Source organism: Rhea pennata, chromosome 2 (genome assembly GCF_028389875.1).
Source record: "Rhea pennata isolate bPtePen1 chromosome 2, bPtePen1.pri, whole genome shotgun sequence".
NCBI classification, from domain to species: domain Eukaryota; kingdom Metazoa; phylum Chordata; class Aves; order Rheiformes; family Rheidae; genus Rhea; species Rhea pennata.
Window position 1 is genome coordinate 163,654,459 of NC_084664.1, and position 19,359 is coordinate 163,673,817.

Below are 19,359 nucleotides of genomic sequence, written 5' to 3' on the forward strand. Positions count from 1 at the left end.
CCCAGCTCCGCTTCGGCTCTCTTCGCTCCCCGAACGCTTCAAGGGGCTTCGCTTCGCCGGGGGCGGGCAGGGGAGCGGGCGGCCGGGCCGGAGCCCGGGAGAGGGCTGGCGGCGGCGGGCGACGAGCCCCCCGGGCGACGGCTTCGCGCGGGGGCGGCACCCGGCCGCGCCGTCCCGCGGGGCGAAGCGGCTCAGGGGGGTCCTTGTTTCGCACCTGCTTGGGAAGGACGTGTTTAACGGGCTGATTAGCGGGGGGGGGCGGGAATTTGATCAACCGGAGCCGCTTAGAGGAGCAGACGCTGCTCAGGCCGGCGCCCGCCGCGCGCTGGCGGGTTCACCCCATCGGGGCGCAGGGGTCCCCGGGCGCAGCGGGGACCCCCCGGGCTGCGCGAGGGGCAGCTGCCCCCCTTCCCTTGGCAGTCTCCGCGTCGGGGGTTTTGCTCCCCCCCTCGCCAAGCTGGGAACCCGTAGAGCAGAGTCCGTCTCCAAGGAGAAACCTGCCGGAGATGGGAAGAGGGACCGGAGGGGCGCTGGGAAGCGCAGGAGGCGAAGCCGGTGGGGGCAGAGGGTCCCGGGTGAAACCACTCGAGCATCCTGGGTTTGACTGGGCCGGGCCAGGGACCTGCTGGCCTGGCCGCAAAGCAGCACCGGGGAGCAGCTGGCCACGCTCTCCCTCCCGGGCTCGCTCTTCCTCCCGGCTCCGTGCTCGGGCACGCTTGCACGCCAGGAGGGTCCCTGCCTTTGGAAGCAATCGGCTTCCCGCGGAGCCGGCCGGAGCGCGGCAGAGCTGAGCCACGCGCGTCGCGGGTTGCCGCTCGCCGGGCCCTGAAGGCGGAAAGGCTCTGACGGAGCTGCTGGGCCCGCTCGGGGCTTCGGGCTCAGCCCGGCGGCGGCGGGACGAGCCCGCCTCCGGCAGCGCCCTCCCGGCGTGCAAGAGCAGGAGAGCGGCTTCGGGATCGCGCCGCCCGGAGAGCGCCCTCCGCCCGGAGACCCCCGGGGCTCGGCTTTCGGAGCCCCGACGTGTCCGCTGCTCCGGGCGCGGACGATAGCGTTGGGGACGGAGGGAAAGGCAGAGGGCCCCAGGTGTCCCCGCACGCGTGGCTCTGATCGAGGATGCCCGGGGCGCTGGGACGCCGGAGGAGCCCGCGCTCTCACGCCGAGGCAGCGCCGCCGCTCCGACTCCTCTCCAGAAGCGCTTTTCTTCCTCCCTTCGTGCAGACACAGAACGAAATAGGAAGAAACTACGCTTCCAGCCTGGTCCCCGGGGATTTTGCCCGGAGCGAGGAAATGCAAACAGGGCAGCGCGTGGCTCGGCCGCTCCGCGGCGCCGAGAGCCGCCTGCAGCGCGACCGCCCCCCGCGCCGCGGTGCGCCCGGCAGCTCCTCTGCCGGCTTAGCCGACGTCCCTTAGCTCGTGCGGTCGGGGGCGAACTGCCCCGCGCCGCGCTAGGGCGCCGGGAGGGTCCCACGGCGCGGCCCCCGCCGCCGCGCGTCGGCTGGAGCTGCCGAAAACCCGCCGCCCGGGAGCAGGTAAGGGGATGAGCTGTCGCTCCCCGCGGCGCCCGGGTCGCCTCCGGACTCTGCGGGGACTCCCGGCGTCCCCCGCTCGGCCCCGCAGGGGCGTGGAGACGGAGCCACGGCGGCTCCCGGCGCGCCTGGCGCCGCGCTCGGAAACGCGCGCCGGGAGAGGAGGGCCCGGCTCGGATCGAAGACCCGCAGCCCCGGGAGCGGGCCCTGCCGTGGCGCGCCGGGCCGGAGCACGCAGCCGGGCGAGGGAGGAGGCCCAGGCGGGCTCTGGCCGTCCAGCTAAGCGGAGCCGCTTTTCCCGGAGGGTCCCGTGCTGCGAACCCACCTTGCGCCGAGCTCGAGCGTCCGATTGCAGGCTGCTGGCCAGGCTCGCCCCAGCCCCGTTTTTCACCTTTTTTTAAAAAAAGGCTCCTGCAAGAATTTAGCGGGTGGCCGTGAGCGCCGCCAGCTCCCGGGAGGTCCTGCTGGGACCCGCCGTCCCTCCAGCCTCCGGATCCCTCCGCTCCGCGCTCCCGGGAGGCCGCGGCACTAGCATTGGACTGAAAAGCCTTTCCCCCCCTAACGGGGCTTTGGCAGCGGAGGAGGCGGCGGGGACCTCGGCGTGGCCAGTGGAGGTCTTCTTCTGCCAGCGTCCTGTCACCGGTGGTGGCCACCCATTCCCGCGACGGGGAGTCGGCGGCTCCGTGGGCTCCGTCAGCTGCGCCGTGCCGCCCGCGTCCACGTTTAATCGCGTTGCCGGAGCCGGGGCACGGCGTCGCCCCCTTCCCCGGTGCAGGGCGAAGCCGGGACGCGCCGAGGTGGACTCTTTAGGGGTGCAAAGCTTCCCGCGGCCGGAGGAGGCGCGGGAGCGGCGGCGGGACGCCTCTGCCCGGCGCTGACTCGCTGCTCTGTTCTCTCCCGCAGGGGTGGCAATAAGCACTTACGCCAAGTACTGTTACAACAAGCTCCAGAAAGCGGCCTTGACGGGAGCCAAGAAGGTAGCGTCCGGCCCCTCGCGGCCTCCTTCCCCGCTCCCCGCTGTCCCGCGGCTCTGCCCGGCGCGCGGCTGCCCGGACCGTCGCTGCCGCTAACTCGCCGTTGAATAAAGCGCCCCGGGTGCGGGCTGATTCCCGGAGCTCGGCGTTTGCCGTGCGCTGGAGCGGCGGCCAGGGCTGCTGCGCGGTCGGGAGGGTCGTTGCGCGCTCCTGGGCGCGGGCAGGGCGGCGCGGCGCGGCATGGCACGGCGCGGCACGGCGCGGCACGCGGGCTCCGGCCGGCCGCCTCGCCCCGCGCCGCCGCACTGCCCCTCCTGTCTCCCGCAGGGCCTGAAGAAGCCGAACATCGAGGAGATCCGGCACGCCAAGAACGCCGTGTTCAACCCCTCCATGTTCGGCAGCTCCCTGCAGGACATCATCAACATGCAGAAGGAGCGCTACCCGGACCGGCAGCTGCCCTGGGTGCAGACCCGCCTCTCCGAGGAGGTGCTGGCGCTCAACGGCGACCAGACTGAGGGCATCTTCAGGTACCGGCACGGCCCGAGCGTCCTCCCGGGCAAACGGGGGCCGCGGGGCGCCCGGGATCTGCCCCGGGCCTCCCCGGCCGCTCTCCCGGCCCCGGGGCGCCGGGTTTCCCGGCGGCAGGGTCGCTCGTGTCGCCGCAGCGAGCCCCTTCCCGCGGCGGCCCCTGCTCTGCCCCGTGGCCCGCCGGGGGCTCGGGCGCTGCCCCGTCCCCGTCCCCCGCTCGCCGCAGGCTGCCCCGTCCCCCCGGGGTTGTGGTTTTGGGACGGGGTCCCTAACGTGGCCCCGGCTCCTCCTGAGCGCCGCGCGCACCCCGGGGCTCTCGCCCTCGCCGTGGGAGCGGCGCGGCTCGTCCCCGCGCCCCTGACGCGTGTCTCCTGCGCAGGGTCCCCGGGGACATCGACGAAGTCAACGCCCTCAAGCTGCAGGTGGATCAGTGGAAGATCCCCACGGGCTTGGAGGACCCTCACGTTCCCGGTGAGGAGGCGGCGCGGGCGGGTGGCCGCCGGGGCCCCTCCGCTGTGGGGCTGGACGGGGAAGGAAGCGGAGAGCGGGACGGAGCCCAGTGACCGCTGGTGGCCCCGGGGCGTCCCTAGGCGATGGCTCTCTCCCTGGTAGCCTTCGGCGGAGCTCGCCTCCACGGCACCTCCCATTGCCCCCTGCACCCACGTGCCTTTTGGGGTCCCCACACATCTTCCGACGGCCCCACGTCCCGCGGGTGCCGGGGTCCCCTCCAGGCCATGCCCGCGTCCTGCCCGCCGGTTTTCCCCGCTGCCCCTGGGCCTTGGAGGAGGCGCCGGCCGCGGCGGGAGCCGGTGCCGCGCGCCGGCCGTTTCCGCGCCCGGCGGCTCACGGCCCCGCTCCGCCCCCGCAGCCTCCCTGCTGAAGCTGTGGTACCGGGAGCTGGAGGAGCCGCTGATCCCGCACGAGTTTTACGAGCAGTGCATCACCCACTACGAGAACCCCGAGGCGGCCATCGCTGTCGTCCACTCTCTGCCCAGGATCAACAAAATGGTGCTGTGCTACCTCATCCGCTTCCTGCAGGTGAGGCCACGGGGGCGCGGGGGACCTCGCCGAGCGGCCGCCGTCCCCGCGGGGGCCCGGCCGTCACCGCCGCCCTCCTCTCCCCAGGTGTTCGTGCAGCCGGCCAACGTGGCCGTCACCAAGATGGACGTCAATAACCTGGCCATGGTGATGGCCCCCAACTGCCTGCGCTGCCAGTCGGACGACCCGCGCATCATCTTCGAGAACACCCGCAAGGAGATGTCCTTCATCCGGGTGCTCATCCAGCACCTCGACACCAGCTTCATGGAGGGCGTCCTATAGCAGCGCGCGGGGTTCGGAGCCGCACCCGCGTCCCGCCTCCGCCGCCCCTCTCCCCTGCGCCCCGACCCGGCCGAGCGCCGCGAGCCGGGCCCCGCGGCGGCCCGTCCTCCCCGGGCCGCGGGGCCGTCTCGCTGCCCGCCTCCCCGCCGGCCGGAGCGGGTGGCCGGGGCCAGCCGAGCCCCCAGGGCCGCAGTCGGCGCAAAGGCGGAGGAGCGCCTGGAGGCACCAGCGCCCGGGCTGCCGGAGCCCTGGCTCGCCGGGGCCGCGGCGCCGCGCCGGGGGCCCGCGTCCCGCTGCGCGTCTCCGCGCTGACTGTCCTCCCGCCCCGGCCTGCCCCTGCTCGCTCTCCGGCCGGCGGTCACCGGCTGGCGCGGGGATTTGCGCTCCCTGGCACCTGCGGCGGTGAGCGCTCGCGCAGGGGTCCTGGCGCCAGCCCCACGCACCGTCGTCCTCTCCTAGCCAGGCCACAGCTCCCCATGCTCAGAGCTGACGTGTCTTGTCACCGTCTGGGCCCTGGCAGCACCACCGGGCCACACCAGACCTGTCTCATCAGCACTGGCTGGTCCTGCTGGACCCATCGTGGCAACTGTCATCTCCGCCGGGACCTGCAAGAACCATCACGGCAGCTGTCATCTCTACTTGGCCCAGTTGGACCTTTTTGGTGCCCATTATCTCTACCTGGCCTTGCTGGACCTGTCTTGGGACTCATCATCTCCACATGGCCCTACCAGACCCATCGAGGTGCCCGTCATCTCCACCTGGCCCTGCTGGACCAATCTTGGTGCCCGTCATCTCCACCTGGCCCTGCCAGACCTATTGCAGTGCCCATCATCTCCACCAGGCCGTGCTGGATGGATCTATGGATCTTGGTGCCCATCATCTCCACCAGGCTGTGCTGGATGGATCTATGGATCTTGGTGCCCATCGTCTCCGCCTGGCCCTGCTGGATGGATCTATAGATCTTGGTGCCCATCGTCTCCGCCTGGCCCTGCCGGATGGATCTTGGTGCCCATCATCTCTGCCTGGCCCTGCTGGTCCCGTTGTGCCACCTACCATCTCCACCTGACACTGCTGGACCCGTCTTGGCGCCACCTGGCCCTGCCAGACCCCTCACCTCCGCCTGGCCCTGCTGGACCCATCCTGGCGCCCATCACCTCCGCTCAGCCCCACCACCGCCACCCAGCCCCGAAGGATCCGTCCCGCCCTGGCAAGCTCCCCCCGGCCCCTGGCAGGGAGAGGAGGGCTGAAGCCCGCGCGCCGGCCCTGCCGGGCGCCGCGTCTCCCGCGAGCAAGTGCCTTCGGCTCGGGGCCGGTGAGGGGGCCGGCAGCGCCGGGCCGGGGGCTGCCGGGGCGCCCCGGGGAGGGGTCGCCAAGGGCGCGCAGAGCTGCGCCGAGGGACGTTGCCCAGGACCGTTCGCTGGCGGCACAGCGTGAGAGGCGGAGGCCGTCGTGGCTCGAGCGCCGGCGCGCTCGCGGCACCGCCGGGCGGCCGAGCCGCGCGGGAAGCGGGGCCGCGCCGGGGCCCCGAGGCGCCACGCAAGCTGTACAGAGAAAAAAGGTCTTTTTCCCCATGTTTTCCCCTCCCTTTTTTTTTTTCTTTAAATACACCGCCGGATTTTTTTCTCCTCTCTCAAACACGCTCGCCACCGCCGGCCCCTGTTGCCCCGCAGCCCGGGTCCCCTGCGCTGTACGGTTGGGCGTCTGCATCGCGTTCTCGCCGTTGTAAACTTGATATTTTTTTTCTTTTTCCCCCTTGGGTTTTATATATTTTTTTCCTTTTTTTCCTTTTTTTTTTTTTTAGAATTGAGTTTTTATTTATTATTAAAACGATTAAAAAATAAATTAAAAAAAAAAAAAAAAACGAGTCCAAACCACTAAGCGGCCCGGCGGAGGGTCCAGCAGCACGGCGGCGGGAGGGCCCCGGCGCGGGGCTCGGCCGCGCTGCCCCCCGCCGCCCTCGCCGGGGCCGCCCCGGGCGGGCGCCGCCGCGCGCCGCCGCCCCCCGAACTCTGTAATTACGACGCATGGACATGTAGAGGCGACTCCATGTTGTGTGAATAAAGCTACATATGGCCACTGCCCCCCCCCCGCCTGGCGTCTCTGTGCCGCCCCGCGCCGTTAACCCTGGAGCAGAGTGTGGGCACCTGCCAGGGCGCCACTGCCAGGCCCCACACAGCTGCCTGCCCCCCCCCCCCCCCCGGCGGTGCATACGGGGTGCCCTGAGGTTTATAGGGGGTGTTTGGGGGGGGTATGTAGAAGTTGCAGTGGGGGCTGTGGGGTGCAGGCTGTATAGGGCCCATAGGGCTGGCGCTGGGGGCCCAGCTGTACTGCACGGGCTGTATAGGGCTGCCTTGTGGGGTGTGTATGGTCCCTCCAAGCCCATGCAAGCGACATAGGGCCGGGGGGGGGGTGTATGGTCCTCCCGGCAATGCAAGCTGTATAGGTGGGTGTATATGGGTCCCCCCCCAAAACACACAAGATTTATAGAGCTTATAGGGGTGTCTGTACGGCCCGCCCAATACCGTGAAGGCTTTATAGGGTGCACAGGGGTGCATATGTGGTCCCTGCTGGTGCTGTGAGCTGTATAGGGCCACAGAAGGGTCTCTACATGGTCTTCCTAGCTGTGCGTGCTCTATAGGGGTCTGTATACGGTCCCCCCAAATACACGAGCTGTGTAGGGCCGTTTGGAGGGTTGTATATGGTCCCCCCTCCCCAATGCCAATGGAGGGTATTATAGGAGGTCTATAGAGCTGTATATGGGTGCATTGAGGTATATAGGGGTGAACTGGGTGTATAAGGGTGCACAGGTGGGCTATAGGGCATATATAGGGGTGCACAGGAGCTGTAAGGGAGTGCATTGGGGCTGTATAGAGGTGCACTGGGGCTAATACAGGATATATAGGGGTGCACAGGGGGTGTGTAAGGGGTGTTCTGGAGTCTGTAAGGGGTGCAGAGGGAGTAAAGAGGATTCTCTGGGGTCTATGGGGTACATTGGGGGGTGCACTGAGGTCTATAGGGGATGTATAGGGGGTGCTATGGGGATGTACAGAGGGTGATTGGGTTGCTATGGAGATGTATAGGCAGCCTATGGGGGAAGTTGGGGTATTCTAGGGATCTACGGGGACATATAGGGTGTGTTTGGGGGTCTATGGGTGGTGTATAGGGGGTCTATGGGGATGAACCTGGGTCTATAGGTCTAGGATATATAGGGGGTGTTTTGGGATGCATTAGCATCAATAGGGACTGTGGGGGGACATTTGGGGTGCACTACGGATGCACAGGGGGCCCTGGGGGTGCACTGAGGCCTACGAAAGGTGTTTATTGGGGTGCGTGAGGGTCTACGGGGATGCATAGGGAACGTCTGGGGTAAACTGGAGTCTATAGGGGATGTGTAGGGGTGCATGGGGGTCTAAAGGGATGCATAAGGGCTATCTGGGGTGCACTGGTGTCTAGAGGGGATATATAGGGGTCTATGGGGTGTGTCGGGGTCTATGGGGTGTGTCGGGGTCCATAGCGGATGTATAGGGGGTTAGAGACGAGTATCTAAGAGATGTATAGAGGTTCTATGGGGTGTGTTAGGGTCTATGGGGAATGTATAGGGAGTCTGTGGGGGGTGCCGGGGCCCATACAGGATGTATAGGGCGATCTGTGGGGGTGTCGGGGCCCACAGGGGATATATAGGGGGTCTGTGGGGGGCGCCGGGGCCCATACGGGATGTATAGGGCAATCTATGGGGGGTGTCAGGGCCCTCAGGGGATGTATAGGGGGTCTATGGGGGGCGCCGCGGCCCACGGGGGAGGCATGGGGGCGTTTCGGCGCTCCGGGGCCGCGGCCGCCGCGAGGCGCCGCCCCGGCCCGTGTCCGCTCGGTTCCGCTTCCGGCGCGCCCCGCTTCCGCTTCCGGCGGAGGGGGGGAAGCTGTTCCGGCGTCGCTTCCGGTTCCGGCGCCGCTTCCGGTTCCGGCGGGGATGCGGCTGGCGGCGGCGCTGCGGCTGCGGCTGCGGCCCGGTGGCTGCGGCCCGGCGGGGCCCGGGCTCGGCTACCGGCAGGGGCAGAGCCCGGCGCCGCGCACCCGCGAGTACTTCTACTACATCGACCACCAGGGCCAGGTGCCGCCCCGGGGCCGGGCCCGGGCCCGGGGGGGAGCCGGGGGCAGCCGGGCCGGGGCGGCGCCGCCGCCGCCGCCGCGGGGCTCTTCCCCGGGTTGACCTGGCCTCCGCAGCCCCCGGGCTTCGGCTCCCGGCCGCCTGGCTGCTGCCCTGGGGGGCCCCCCGCCCCCCGCCCGGGAAGCGCCCTCTCCGGCGCTCCCTGCTGCCCCGCGGCCAGGCTCAGGGCCCCCTTCCCGCGGCGGCCCCCCGGCCCGGCTTCACGCGGCTCCGTCTCGCTTCGCAGCTCTTCCTGGACGACACCAAGGTGAAGAACTTCATCACCTGCTTCAAAGGTAACGTCGCCTGCGCTCTGCCCGCGGGCGCCGCGGCCGGGAGCGGGCCGCGCTGAGCCCGGCTCGCGCTTTCCGCCCCCACGCGCTGGCGGTGCAGAGAGGGGTTCGGTCGTCGCGACGCCCAGCGCAGAGCCCAGCGCCACGGCGTTGTGGTCCGCTGCTTGTGCCCCCAGAAGCGTTTTCCTTGCTCCCTGCCCAAGGCGAGCAGCTTGGCTCTGCCCTGCAGCAGCAGCGGAAATTGCGGTTTCTCCTGGCAGCCCTGGGCCGGGCAGGGTGGCTCTGGCACCGTTGCCCCCACGCTGCTGCCGGCCACGCCTGGGCCCTCTGATTCCCCAAAGCCCCCTTGCTTTGCCCACCTCTGGGATTTTTTTCTTCCACTAGAGCCATGCTCGTCATACGCTGCTTTTAAAAGGCTGTGCCTGTAAGCCTTAATCGGGGTCTTAAAACCCCGGTGGGCTGATCTGTGGGGCTGGCTGTGGGGAGACGCCCCGTTTGCGGGCCTTGCCAGGCTCGGCGGCGAGGGCGGGCGCTGGGATCAGCGGGTGCAGCTCAGCCTGCCGCGGCGGCCCCAGCGGTCTCTCCTCCTCCGCTGTTCCCTCGCTGATCGGCCCCGGCGGTCAGAGGCTGCAGCGAAGCCCCCGCTGAGCCTAAAGGGGGCTACAGGGGCTTTAAGACGCAGTGATGTTTCCACCGTTAGCTGAAACGCAGGATTTGGGTTATAAAAGCCGGGCCCTGCTCCCGCCTGCTGTCGTCCGCGCTCCCTTCCAAACCCCTTTGCTGCACCGAGCGCTTTTCCAGAGGCACAGGGAAGGTGCTGCTCCTTTTGCCTATTAATTTCATTTGCGCAGTTACACGGCTCCAGCTCTTGCTATTAAGAGCTTCTGTTTGCTCTTCCCTGCTTGGTGACTTCTGCTAAGCCGCTGCCGCTCAGCGCTTTCCTCCTCCCTCTGCCAGCGGTACCAGCGGCTCCTGAGCTTCCCTCCTCCCTCCCGCTGCGTCTTGCGCCAGGGAGGCAAATCGGGGTTGCCCGAGGCCGCGAGCGGAGGGAGGCGCTGGGGCCGCGTCCCACCAAAACAGCGGTTCTCCGCAGTGGGAGCAGCTCTGTGCCCCAGCTGTCGTGGTGCGGGGCGGCCGGGAGCCCTCGGCGGGCCGGGAGCGGGGCCGGGAGCGGGGCCGGCGGGAGCCGGCGCGGCGCCGACGCCCCTCTCCGCCCTCCGCAGACGTGAAGTTCCTCGCCTTCTTCTTCAAGCAGCTGCAGCGGAACCGCAGCGGGCGCTACGAGGCTGACTTCCCCTACGTCTCGCCCTGCGGCCGCGAGCGCAACTTCGTCCGCTGCGACGACCGGCCCGTCGTCTTCACCCAGCTGCTGCCCGGCCCGGGCGACTCCGAGCTGCTGTCCTACTGCGGCGGGGGCGACCGCCTCGTCGTGCCCTTCGAGCCGCCCCAGCTGGCCATGCTGCCCGAGAACGGGCGCCTCTACCACCCGGCGCCGGCCAGGGCGGGCGGCGTGGGGCTGGTGAAGTCGGCGCTGGCCTTCGAGTGGAGCGCCTGCTTCGAGTATCGCCGGGGCCCGGCGCAGCCGCCCACCCACTTCACCTGGCGCGGCCGGCGCTACGACCTCACCAACGAGCTGGTGCCCCTCATCCGCGCCGGCGACGCCGCGGGTGCCGTCGGCCTGTGAACCACGAGTATAAAGCGCCTTAACCGTCTCCCCGCGGAGCGGCGCCGTTCTGTGACCCCGCCGGCGCCGGCCCCCCGCTCCGCCGTGCCGAGCGTGCCCTCCCGTGCCGCCCGGCGAGTTACGGTACGGCCTTGAGCCCCCCCGGTGAGGCGGCAGCTCCGTTGCACCCCTGGCTGGGGGGCGCCCCGGCGGCACCTTCGCGCTGCCCCCCTGTGACCCGGCACCGGGACCACCGCAGCCCCCGGCGCGCAGCGATGGGAGCAGAGGGCGCCGAGCCGGGCAGGGCGCCGCCTGCACCAGGGGATCTGGCACCTTCCCAGCGCCGCGCACCGGGGCTGCGGGTGCCGCGTCTCTGAGGAGCAAGGGGGGATTTTGGGGGTGTCGGGAGGGGGCAGGTGGGAGCGGTTGGGGGGGGGTTGTCGGCACTGAGGCCTCTCTCCGCAGGCCGCCCTGGGGTTGGAACGCCCATGAGCTCTGAAACACCCCCGTTGTGCCCACCACCACCACCGGTGCTGGCCCCCATCTGTGTCCTCCTGGGCTTGAGGACCTCCTCCACGTTTGGGGACCCCATATGTCCTCCCTGGGTATGGGGTCTCTCTGTATCTCCTGCAGGTTTGGGGACTGCCATGTCCCCCTGGGTTTGAGGACCACCATGACATGCCCTATTCTGGGACACCCACATCCCCCCCTGGGTATGGGCCCTCCCCCCATGACCTCCTGCGTTTGAGGACCTCCCTCCACCATGACCCATGCTTGGGGACCCCATATGTCTGCCCTGGGTTGGGGTCTCCCCATGTCCTCCCCAGGTTTGGGGATTTCCATGACTCTCTGTGTTTGAGGTCCCTCCAGTTCTGCTGGGTTTGGAGCCCCCTATGACTCTAGGTTTGAGTGTCGCTCCATGTCCCTGGGTTCGAGATCTCCCATGACCTGGGTTTGGGAGTCCCCCGTGACTCGGGGTTCGGGCTCTGGCTCCCCCGGGCCCCCCGGATTTGGGGTGCCCCACGACCATGGGTTTGGAGTCCCTTGGGCTTGGGGCCCCACTAGCTCCCGGAGGCTGAGGGCCCCCGTGGCCTTGGGGTTGGGTTCCGCTGGGACCAGGGTCTCCCGTGACCCAAGGTTTAGGCTCCCCGGGATTTGGGGTCCTCCAGGGCGCGGCTGGGCCCTGCGGCGCCGCCGCCCGCCCGCCCGCGGCTCCCTCGTCGCCTGGCGACGCTCTGTGCGGGCTGCGCCGTTCGCTCGGTGGTCGGCGCCTCTCCATGACGTCATCGGCGGGCGCCGCTCGGCTCCCGGAAGCGGCGGCAGGATGGCGGCGGGCGGCGCCGCCGCAGGTACCGCCGCGGTTGCCATGGGGACGGCGGGGGCCGCGGGCCGGGCCTGGGGCAGCGGGTGGCGCCGGGGGGTGTGTGGGGGGGGGGTCGGGAGGGCGAAGGGGAGACCCGCCCCGGGGACAGAGCAGGGCGATGAGGGACCCGGGGGGGGCAGGAGCGGGGAGGGCTCCCGTGTCCCTAGGAGACGGGGGGGGATCGGGGATCCCCTCTGGGGGGGGGCAGGAGCGGGGAGGGCTCCGCTGTCCCCAGGAGACGGGGGGGATCGAGGATCCCCTCTGGGGGGGCAGGAGCGGGGAGGGCTCCCGTGTCCCTAGGAGACGGGGGGGATCGGGGATCCCCTCTGGGGGGGCAGGAGCGGGGAGGGCTCCGCTGTCCCCAGGAGACGGGGGGGATCGAGGATCCCCTCTGGAGGGGGGCAGGAGCGGGGAGGGCTCCCGTGTCCCTAGGAGACGGGGGGGATCGAGGATCCCCTCTGGGGGGGCAGGAGCGGGGAGGGCTCCCGTGTCCCTAGGAGATGGGGGGGGAGGGCGGGGATCCCCTCCGGAGGGGGCAGCAGCGCCCTGACACCCAGGCGAGCGCGGGTAGCGAGCCCAGGGCCGGGCGGTGGAGGGGGGGGGGGGCGAGGGGCCGGGCCGCGAGCGCTCGCCGGCGCCCCGTGGTGAAGCCCGGGACCCCCCCAACGGTTCCCGCGCGTCTCCCCACAGGCGCCTGCCGCCCCCCGCGCCCAGCCGGGCGCCGCTGACCCGCGGCCGGGGCTCGGCCGCGATGCCTCGGAAGAGGAAGCGCAGCCGGCGAGACCTCGCCGCCGCCGCGGAGCCCGGGGCCGGCCCGCGGCGCCCGGCCCGCGCCCGCCCGCGGCGCCGAGCCGCGGCGCCGGCCCACTTTCCCTTCAGCTGCCTGCCCGAGGACTGCCAGCTCCACGTCTTCTCCTTCCTGTCGGAGGTGGAGAAGTGCAGGGCGGCGCTGGTCTGCGGCGCCTGGAGCCGCCTGATGCGCACGGCGCGGCTCTGGCGGGTGGCCGACTTCACGAGGCTCGGGGCGCTGCAGCCGGGCGTGGGCGTGGTGCTGGTGTCCGCCGGGGAGTTCGAGCGCTGGAAAGCCTGGGTGCACCGCTACGCCTTCCACCTGGCCTCGCGCCGCGCCAGCCCCCGCCTGCTGCGCGCCAGCTTCGACCTGGGCGACCACGACGCCAAGTGGGCCGAGTTCCTCTCGCGCTTCCTCGACAGCGTGCACTGCGGGGAGCTGCGCGAGCTGGAGCTCAACTGGACGCTCACCCACCTGGAGCCGCCCGACGTCCACGCGCCCGGCGCCTGCAGCATGGCCCAGGTGAGCCTGGCCAAGATGGACCAGGTGAGCCGCTTCCAGGCGCTGCTGGAGAAGCTGCTGGGGAAGGCGCCGGGGCTGGCGCGCGCCAAGCTGCCCTTCGACTGGTCGGCGCGCTCGGTCGCCACGCTCACCCGCTTCCAGCGCCTCCACACCCTCGAGCTCAAGTACTTCTGGAGCTTCAAGGGCGTCTGTCCCGAGGTCATGCGGGAGCTCACCCGGGCGCTGCCGTGCCTCAAGACGCTCGTCCTCCACGTGCTGGTGCCCGTCAAGGACCTGGGCATGTCCTACGCCCTCGAGTCGCGCTCCCTGGAGTACCTGGACGTGTCGCAGAGCCGGGGGCTGGTGTTCTGCCGCCTCGACCTGCCCGCCCTGCGCGCCCTGCGGGTCAAGAAGACCGTTCGGGGCATCATCCTGAACCGGCGGACGCGGCTGGCGCTGCAGAGCCGCTGGGCCTGCCTCTACGGCCTGCTCCGCGCCGGCACCCCCAACCTCCGCGTCCTCAACAACCAGGCGCTGCTGCCTCACTGGCGGGAGCAGCCGTACAAGGAGCTGGACGCGCTGCTGCTCCAGTCCTGCTACTGCACCCAGCACTCGGACACGTGGCTGCTGTAGACGGAGCCGGCCGGGAGCCGGGCCGGGCACCGGCTGCTGTTGCGCCGCGGCCAGCTCTCGTTGGCACGGGGCAGGCCGTGCCGTGGCCCCGCAGCGCCGGGGACGGGGTCGGTGCGGCCGGGGCGGGGGGAGGCGACCCGGCTCCTTCGCTGCTGGCACAGAGTAAAGTGGTTTTGCACCACCCGGTTGAGCCTCCGCGCGTGCTCCCTGGCGCAGAGGCCGCGCACCGGGGCGCCGGAAGGGCTCTCGCTGCCCCACGTGCAAGGGGCGTCGCGGCTCCCGGGGGACGGGCTGCTCCCGGGACACGGGGGCGCGCAGGGGTCTCCCCCGTTCAGGGACGAGACCGGGGCCCGTTCAGGGGAAGCAGGTCGGGACCCGCCGCGCTCGCAGTGCCGGCGGCCGGGAGGGAGCGGAGGCGTCGCTGCTGCTGGCAGGGAGCCGTCACCTCCCTCTCCTCGGGCTGAGGCTCCCCGCGGAGACCAGGAGCGCCGGGAGGCTTCTCCCCACTCTCGCTGCCCTCCGTGCCCTCCGCTGGCACTTGGGGCCCCGCCGCCGCCGCCTCGAGCGCGGCCTGAGCGCACCGCGCTCCTCACCGCCCGCGGACCGTGCCGCCGACGCGAAGCTCCGTCCCGGTTCGTCGCGGTTATCTACAACCAGCGGGTTCGGGGGGGGCTGGAAGGGAATGGAAAACACCGGGACGAGAAGAAAAAGGCACCAAGCTCTGGGAGGAGAGAGGGGTTGAGCCTCCAAGGGCTGGGGACACGGCTGGGGGCGCGGGAGGCACGCTGGCAGCAGCCCAGCAGGACGAACGGAGGCAGCAAGGGCCCGAGAACTCGGCGCTCAACAAACCGAGGCGGAGACGGGGTGCGTGCGCAGGGTCTGGCCCGCAGGACGAGCGGCGGCTACGGCCGCGGTTCGCCGCGCGCTGGGCGGAGGGCGGACGCGCAAGGGGACCTGCCCGGGGCGGCGGGGAGCAGAGCTGCTCCCCGGCCGCGGTCACCAGCAGAGCAACAAGTCCCGGGCGCGGGAGGCGTTTAACCCCTTCAGCCCTGGCTGCAGCAGCAACGCCAGCCGGGGCCCAGGCGCCGCGGCCTTCCGGGGGCGGCAGAGCTGGACGAACCGCCAGCGGCCGCGCTACCGAGGAGGCTGCGGAGCCGTGCCGTGGCTAAGGAGGACGGCTGAAAGCCCTAGGAGGCGACGCGGGGCAGCACTGCGCTGCCTGCAGCGAGCCGCGGCCGGGCGGCCTTCACCTGGCTGCCTCAACTGTCCGCGCGCAGGGAGGAAAGCGGGGAACAAGAGCTTCCACTCTACGCCGTGCACTAAATGCTGTTAATAAACGTGTACAAACGCGCTATTGCTGCACATGCCAAACAGCAGAAGGCAGGAGCTGAGACGCATCCGTCCCAGCCGACCCGAACGCGCTTCCCCTCCGGTACCAGTTCGCGGTGAGCTACAAGCTGAAGTAGTCCAGGGTGCTGTGCCTGCAAAGGTTCGTCGTCCACACGGCGTCGGCCCTGCGGCAGCTCGACAGCATCTGCTGCAGCTCCGCGCTCACCCTGGAGAACTGCTCCTCGTCCACGGCGCCGCTCCAGAGGCGGGAGGAGGAGGGAGGCCAGGGCAAGTCCTCGGCGTAGCAGTCCACGGGGTAGGGGTAAACGACGAGCTGCAGGTCCGGGAGGGCCGCAGTCCTCTGCAGCAAGTTCTTGAGCCCCCGCGTGGAGAGCGGGTTGCCGAAGACCCCCAGGTAGCGGAGACGGGAGCAGCGGCACAGCGCAGGGAGCAGCGCTTCCAAGTGCGCGTCCGTCAGGCGGCACTCCATGATATCCAGGTGGAGCAGGGAGGACGAGGCCTTCCCCAGGAGGTGCTGGAAGGGCTGGAGGAGGGAGTCGGAGAGGTTGTTGCCGCTCAGGTCCAGCTTCTTCAGCGCCAGAGCATGGAGGCTTTGGGACAGGTAGCTGAGGTCAGTGGGGAGAAGGTAGCAGAAGGCGAGTTCGAGGCTTTCCAGGGGACCCTGCAGATCACTGTGGGAGAGAAACGTTATAACCATGAGCCCCCAGAAGCCTTTACAGCAGCGGGCAGGAGCTGGAGAACACACGGCTTGGAAAGTCCGAGCTAGCAGGGGGCTCCAGCCAAACTAACGCTTGCGTTGAAGCTTTGACTGATTAGGTGAGGACCTCTCCCACGCTGAGCAAAAGCCTGCAGGCACAGAGCGCTGCACGAGGGACGGCAGCACGACGGCGCAGCTCACGCGCGAGCAGGCAAACTGAGACACGCAAAATCCCCAGACCCCCGACAAGAGCAAGCTGTGACGCGTTCAGAGCCGAAACGGCCCTTGGCCGCCCACCTCTGCCGGATCAGGAACTTACCCGAGAAGTTGCCTTAGTTTTCCCGAGAGCCTGGAGGAACCTAAATTCAGCTCCTTCAGACACGACAGTCTACCGAGCTGAGCGGCAAAGAAACGGAGGCTTCCCTCCATGCCCGCCGAGGGCCGCCGCACGTCGATGTTGCTGTAGGGCAGCTTCAGGCTGACGAGGTTGGTGAACTTGGCCACGTGCGGGAGAACCACCCCGAGGCCCGAGAGCCCCAGGTTGTTGAAGCGCAGGTCCACCTGCCGCACGCTGGCGGGGTCCAGGAACTCCAGCAAGCCCACGGTGCTGGCGACGGAGAGCTCCTCCGCGCGGAAGTCGCGGCACTTGAGCCGCAGGGCGCTGTGGGCGTTGCTCTGCAGGGCGTCCCTCAGGACCCCGTAGGACGTGCTGTTCACGAAGAGATCCACGCGGACCTCCACGGAAACGGGCCACGGGGGCGGCGGGGCCACCAAGCTGCTGTAAGGGCCCTTCCTCCGCTTGGAAGCGCGCTCGATGCACTTGCTCTGGTGCCTGGAGACGTCGATGCAGGCTTTGGCCAGCGTCACGGTCCTGGACCACAGGCTCATGCTCTCGGGGCCGTGCTCCGCGCCGTCGTCTTGGAGGCCCGTCATGTCCAGCACCTGCAGGCACTGCCTCTTGCTGGGCGAGCACAAGGAACGGATGAAGAATCGGGGGCCGAAGGGACGCCAAGCCACGCCGCGCGGCTGGGTGCTGAGCGCCGGGCCGGGGACCAGCGCCCCGGGGCACGGCCGGGACTGGGGGGGGGGGACTCGCTCAGGCCCCGAGGCGGGGTAACAGCTACGGCAGGCGACCCGGCGCGCACCGGCGGCGACCCGGGCACTCAGGGGACACCCGGGGACAGCGACGGCAGGGACCCGGGGGGGAGCGGGGGCCGCACCTCGGGCCGCGGTGCGGGTGCTCCAGCGCGTCGCTGAGGAAGGCCACGACGCCGAGGATGACGGTCTGCAGGCAGAGCCTGCTGGGCTGCTCCCGGAGGAGCGGGCGGTCGCAGTGCCGGCAGCGGCGCAGGAGCTGCCGCAGGCTGAGCACGGGGAAGGGCCACGCGCGCACCAGGTCGCGCAGCACCAGCGTCCGCTCGTCCGCGAAGGCCGCCTTGAAGAGCACGGGGTAGAGCTCCGCGGGGAGCAGGCGGAGCGCGGCGCGCGCGGCGCCCTGCTGCCCCGCCAGCCGCTGGGCGCACAGGAAGACGAGGGAGCGCATGGCGCGGCTGCGGGGCAGCGGGCGCGGCCGTGAGGGGCGCGGGGGGCCGGGGGGCCGCCTCGCTGCCCCCCGCCGCCGCCGCCCCGCCGCCGGCCCGGGGGGCAGGGGACCCCCGCGGGCGGGCGGGTGGGCGGAGATGCCCCCTGCTCTCCTGCGCCACCGAGGGGGGCTCAGCCCCTGACACAGGTGCAGCCCCCTAACCAGACCCCCGCCCCCGAAGGGCTCCCCCATGGCAACCCTGACCCAGACCCCCCCCCAAAGGGCTCCCCTTGGCACCCTGACCCAGACCCCTTCCCCCCCCCCGAAGGGCTCCCCATGGCACCCCTGACCCAGACCCCCCCAAAGGGCTCCCCTATGGCACCCTAACCCCAGACACCCCCTGAAGGGCTCCCCCACGGCTCCCCTAGCCCACACACCCCCCAAAGGGGCACCCCTGACCCAGACACCCGCAAAGGGCTTTCCCGGAGCTCCCCTGACCCAGACCCCCCCCAAAGGGCTCCCCCATGGCACCCCTGACCCAGACCCCTCCCTGCCCCGAAGGGCTCCCCCACGGCTCCCCAGCCCAGACACCCCCCAAAGGGGCACCCCTGACCCAGACACCCCCCCCCAAGGGCTCCCCCATAGCTCCCCTAGCCCAGACACCCCCCAAAGGGCTCCCCCATGGCTCCCCTAGCCCAGACACCCCCCAAGGGCTCCCCCATAGCTCCCCTAGCCCAGACCCCCCCCAAGGGCTCCCCCATAGCTCCCCTAGCCCAGACACCCCCCAAGGGCTCCCCCATGGCTCCCCTAGCCCAGACACCCCCCAAGGGCTCCCCCATGGCACCCCTAGCCCAGACCCCCCCCCAAGGGCTCCCCCATAGCTCCCCTAGCCCAGACCCCCCCCAAGGGCTCCCCCATAGCTCCCCTGACCCAGACACCCCCCAAGGGCTCCCCCATGGCTCCCCTAGCCCAGACACCCCCCCAAGGGCTCCCCCATAGCTCCCCTGACCCAGACACCCCCCCCAAGGGCTCCCCCATAGCTCCCCTAGCCCAGACCCCCCCCCAAGGGCTCCCCCATAGCTCCCCTAGCCCAGACCCCCCCCCCAAGGGCTCCCCCATGGCTCCCCTAGCCCAGACACCCCCCAAGGGCTCCCCCATAGCTCCCCTGACCCAGACAGCCCCCAAGGGCTCCCCCATGGCTCCCCTGACCCAGACCCCCCCCAAGGGCTCCCCCATAGCTCCCCTAGCCCAGACAGCCCCCAAGGGCTCCCCCATGGCTCCCCTAGCCCAGACACCCCCCAAGGGCTCCCCCATAGCTCCCCTAGCCCAGACAGCCCCCAAGGGCTCCCCCATGGCTCCCCTAGCCCAGACCCCCCCCCAAGGGCTCCCCCATGGCTCCCCTAGCCCAGACACCCCCCAAGGGCTCCCCCATAGCTCCCCTGACCCAGACCCCCCCCCAAGGGCTCCCCCATGGCTCCCCTGACCCAGACCCCCCCCCAAGGGCTCCCCCATGGCTCCCCTGACCCAGACCCCCCCCCCAAGGGCTCCCCCATGGCTCCCCTGACCCAGACCCCCCCCAAGGGCTCCCCCATGGCTCCCCTGACCCAGACCCCCCCCCCAAGGGCTCCCCCATGGCTCCCCTGACCCAGACCCCCCCAAGGGCTCCCCCATAGCTCCCCTGACCCAGACCCCCCCCAAGGGCTCCCCCATGGCTTCCCCCCCCCCCCCGCCCCTCACCGCGCTCCCGGCGCCCCCCGCACCGCTCGGCCCCGCCGCGGCCCCCACCGCACTTCCGGGTGCGCGCGCTGACGCCCCGCGCCGCCCGCCGCCAATCGGGAGCGGCGCGGCGCGCGGCGGGGGCGGGGCCGCGGCCTCCCGCGCGCCCATTGGGTGCCCGGGCTGTCCGTCGCCGTTCCGCCGTTCCTATTGGCCGGGGCGCCGCCGGAGCGGGAGGTTTGTGCCGGGCCTTGGAGGTGAGAGTGAGGGGTCGCGGCGCCCGCCCGGACGCCTGGGCCCACCGGGGTGGGGGCGGGGCTCCCCGGGGGCGCCCGGACG

At 70.7% G+C, this 19,359-nt stretch overlaps 4 protein-coding genes across 6 annotated transcripts in view; 3 read left to right on the forward strand and 1 right to left on the reverse strand.

Annotated features, from left to right (window-relative positions):
• The window catches only part of ARHGAP39 (Rho GTPase activating protein 39), a 157,201-nt gene extending 152,788 nt beyond the window's left edge, over positions 1 to 4,413 (forward strand). For all 3 annotated transcript variants that reach the window (XM_062570718.1, XM_062570720.1, XM_062570719.1), the window contains 5 exons: positions 2,430 to 2,503; positions 2,828 to 3,027; positions 3,408 to 3,499; positions 3,897 to 4,066; positions 4,154 to 4,413. In XM_062570718.1, coding sequence (XP_062426702.1) covers positions 2,430 to 2,503; positions 2,828 to 3,027; positions 3,408 to 3,499; positions 3,897 to 4,066; positions 4,154 to 4,348 — 731 coding nt within the window. In that variant the 3' untranslated portion in view covers positions 4,349 to 4,413. The remainder of the gene's footprint in view (positions 1 to 2,429; positions 2,504 to 2,827; positions 3,028 to 3,407; positions 3,500 to 3,896; positions 4,067 to 4,153) is intronic.
• Positions 4,414 to 8,315: 3,902 nt separating this feature from the next.
• C2H8orf82 (chromosome 2 C8orf82 homolog) lies at positions 8,316 to 10,497 on the forward strand. The gene is made up of 3 exons (XM_062568462.1): positions 8,316 to 8,456; positions 8,740 to 8,788; positions 10,009 to 10,497. Exons 1-3 carry the CDS (start codon positions 8,316 to 8,318, stop codon positions 10,467 to 10,469), a joined length of 651 nt encoding a protein of 216 aa, XP_062424446.1. The 3' UTR covers positions 10,470 to 10,497.
• Positions 10,498 to 12,649: 2,152 nt separating this feature from the next.
• On the forward strand, positions 12,650 to 13,920 carry LOC134137579 (uncharacterized; the record flags this gene model as incomplete). The annotated part of the gene is made up of 1 exon (XM_062570724.1): positions 12,650 to 13,920. A coding segment is annotated over one exon (1,086 nt), but the record flags the coding sequence as incomplete, so codon positions are not given.
• Positions 13,921 to 15,041: 1,121 nt separating this feature from the next.
• LRRC14 (leucine rich repeat containing 14) lies at positions 15,042 to 19,083 on the reverse strand. Its single transcript, XM_062570721.1, has 4 exons — positions 19,042 to 19,083; positions 17,003 to 17,332; positions 16,102 to 16,743; positions 15,042 to 15,756 (listed from the first exon to the last, which is right to left on the reverse strand). The coding sequence occupies exons 2-4, from the start codon at positions 17,323 to 17,325 to the stop codon at positions 15,186 to 15,188; spliced, it is 1,536 nt and encodes a 511-aa protein (XP_062426705.1). The 5' UTR covers positions 17,326 to 17,332; positions 19,042 to 19,083; the 3' UTR covers positions 15,042 to 15,185.
• Positions 19,084 to 19,359: the final 276 nt, after the last annotated feature.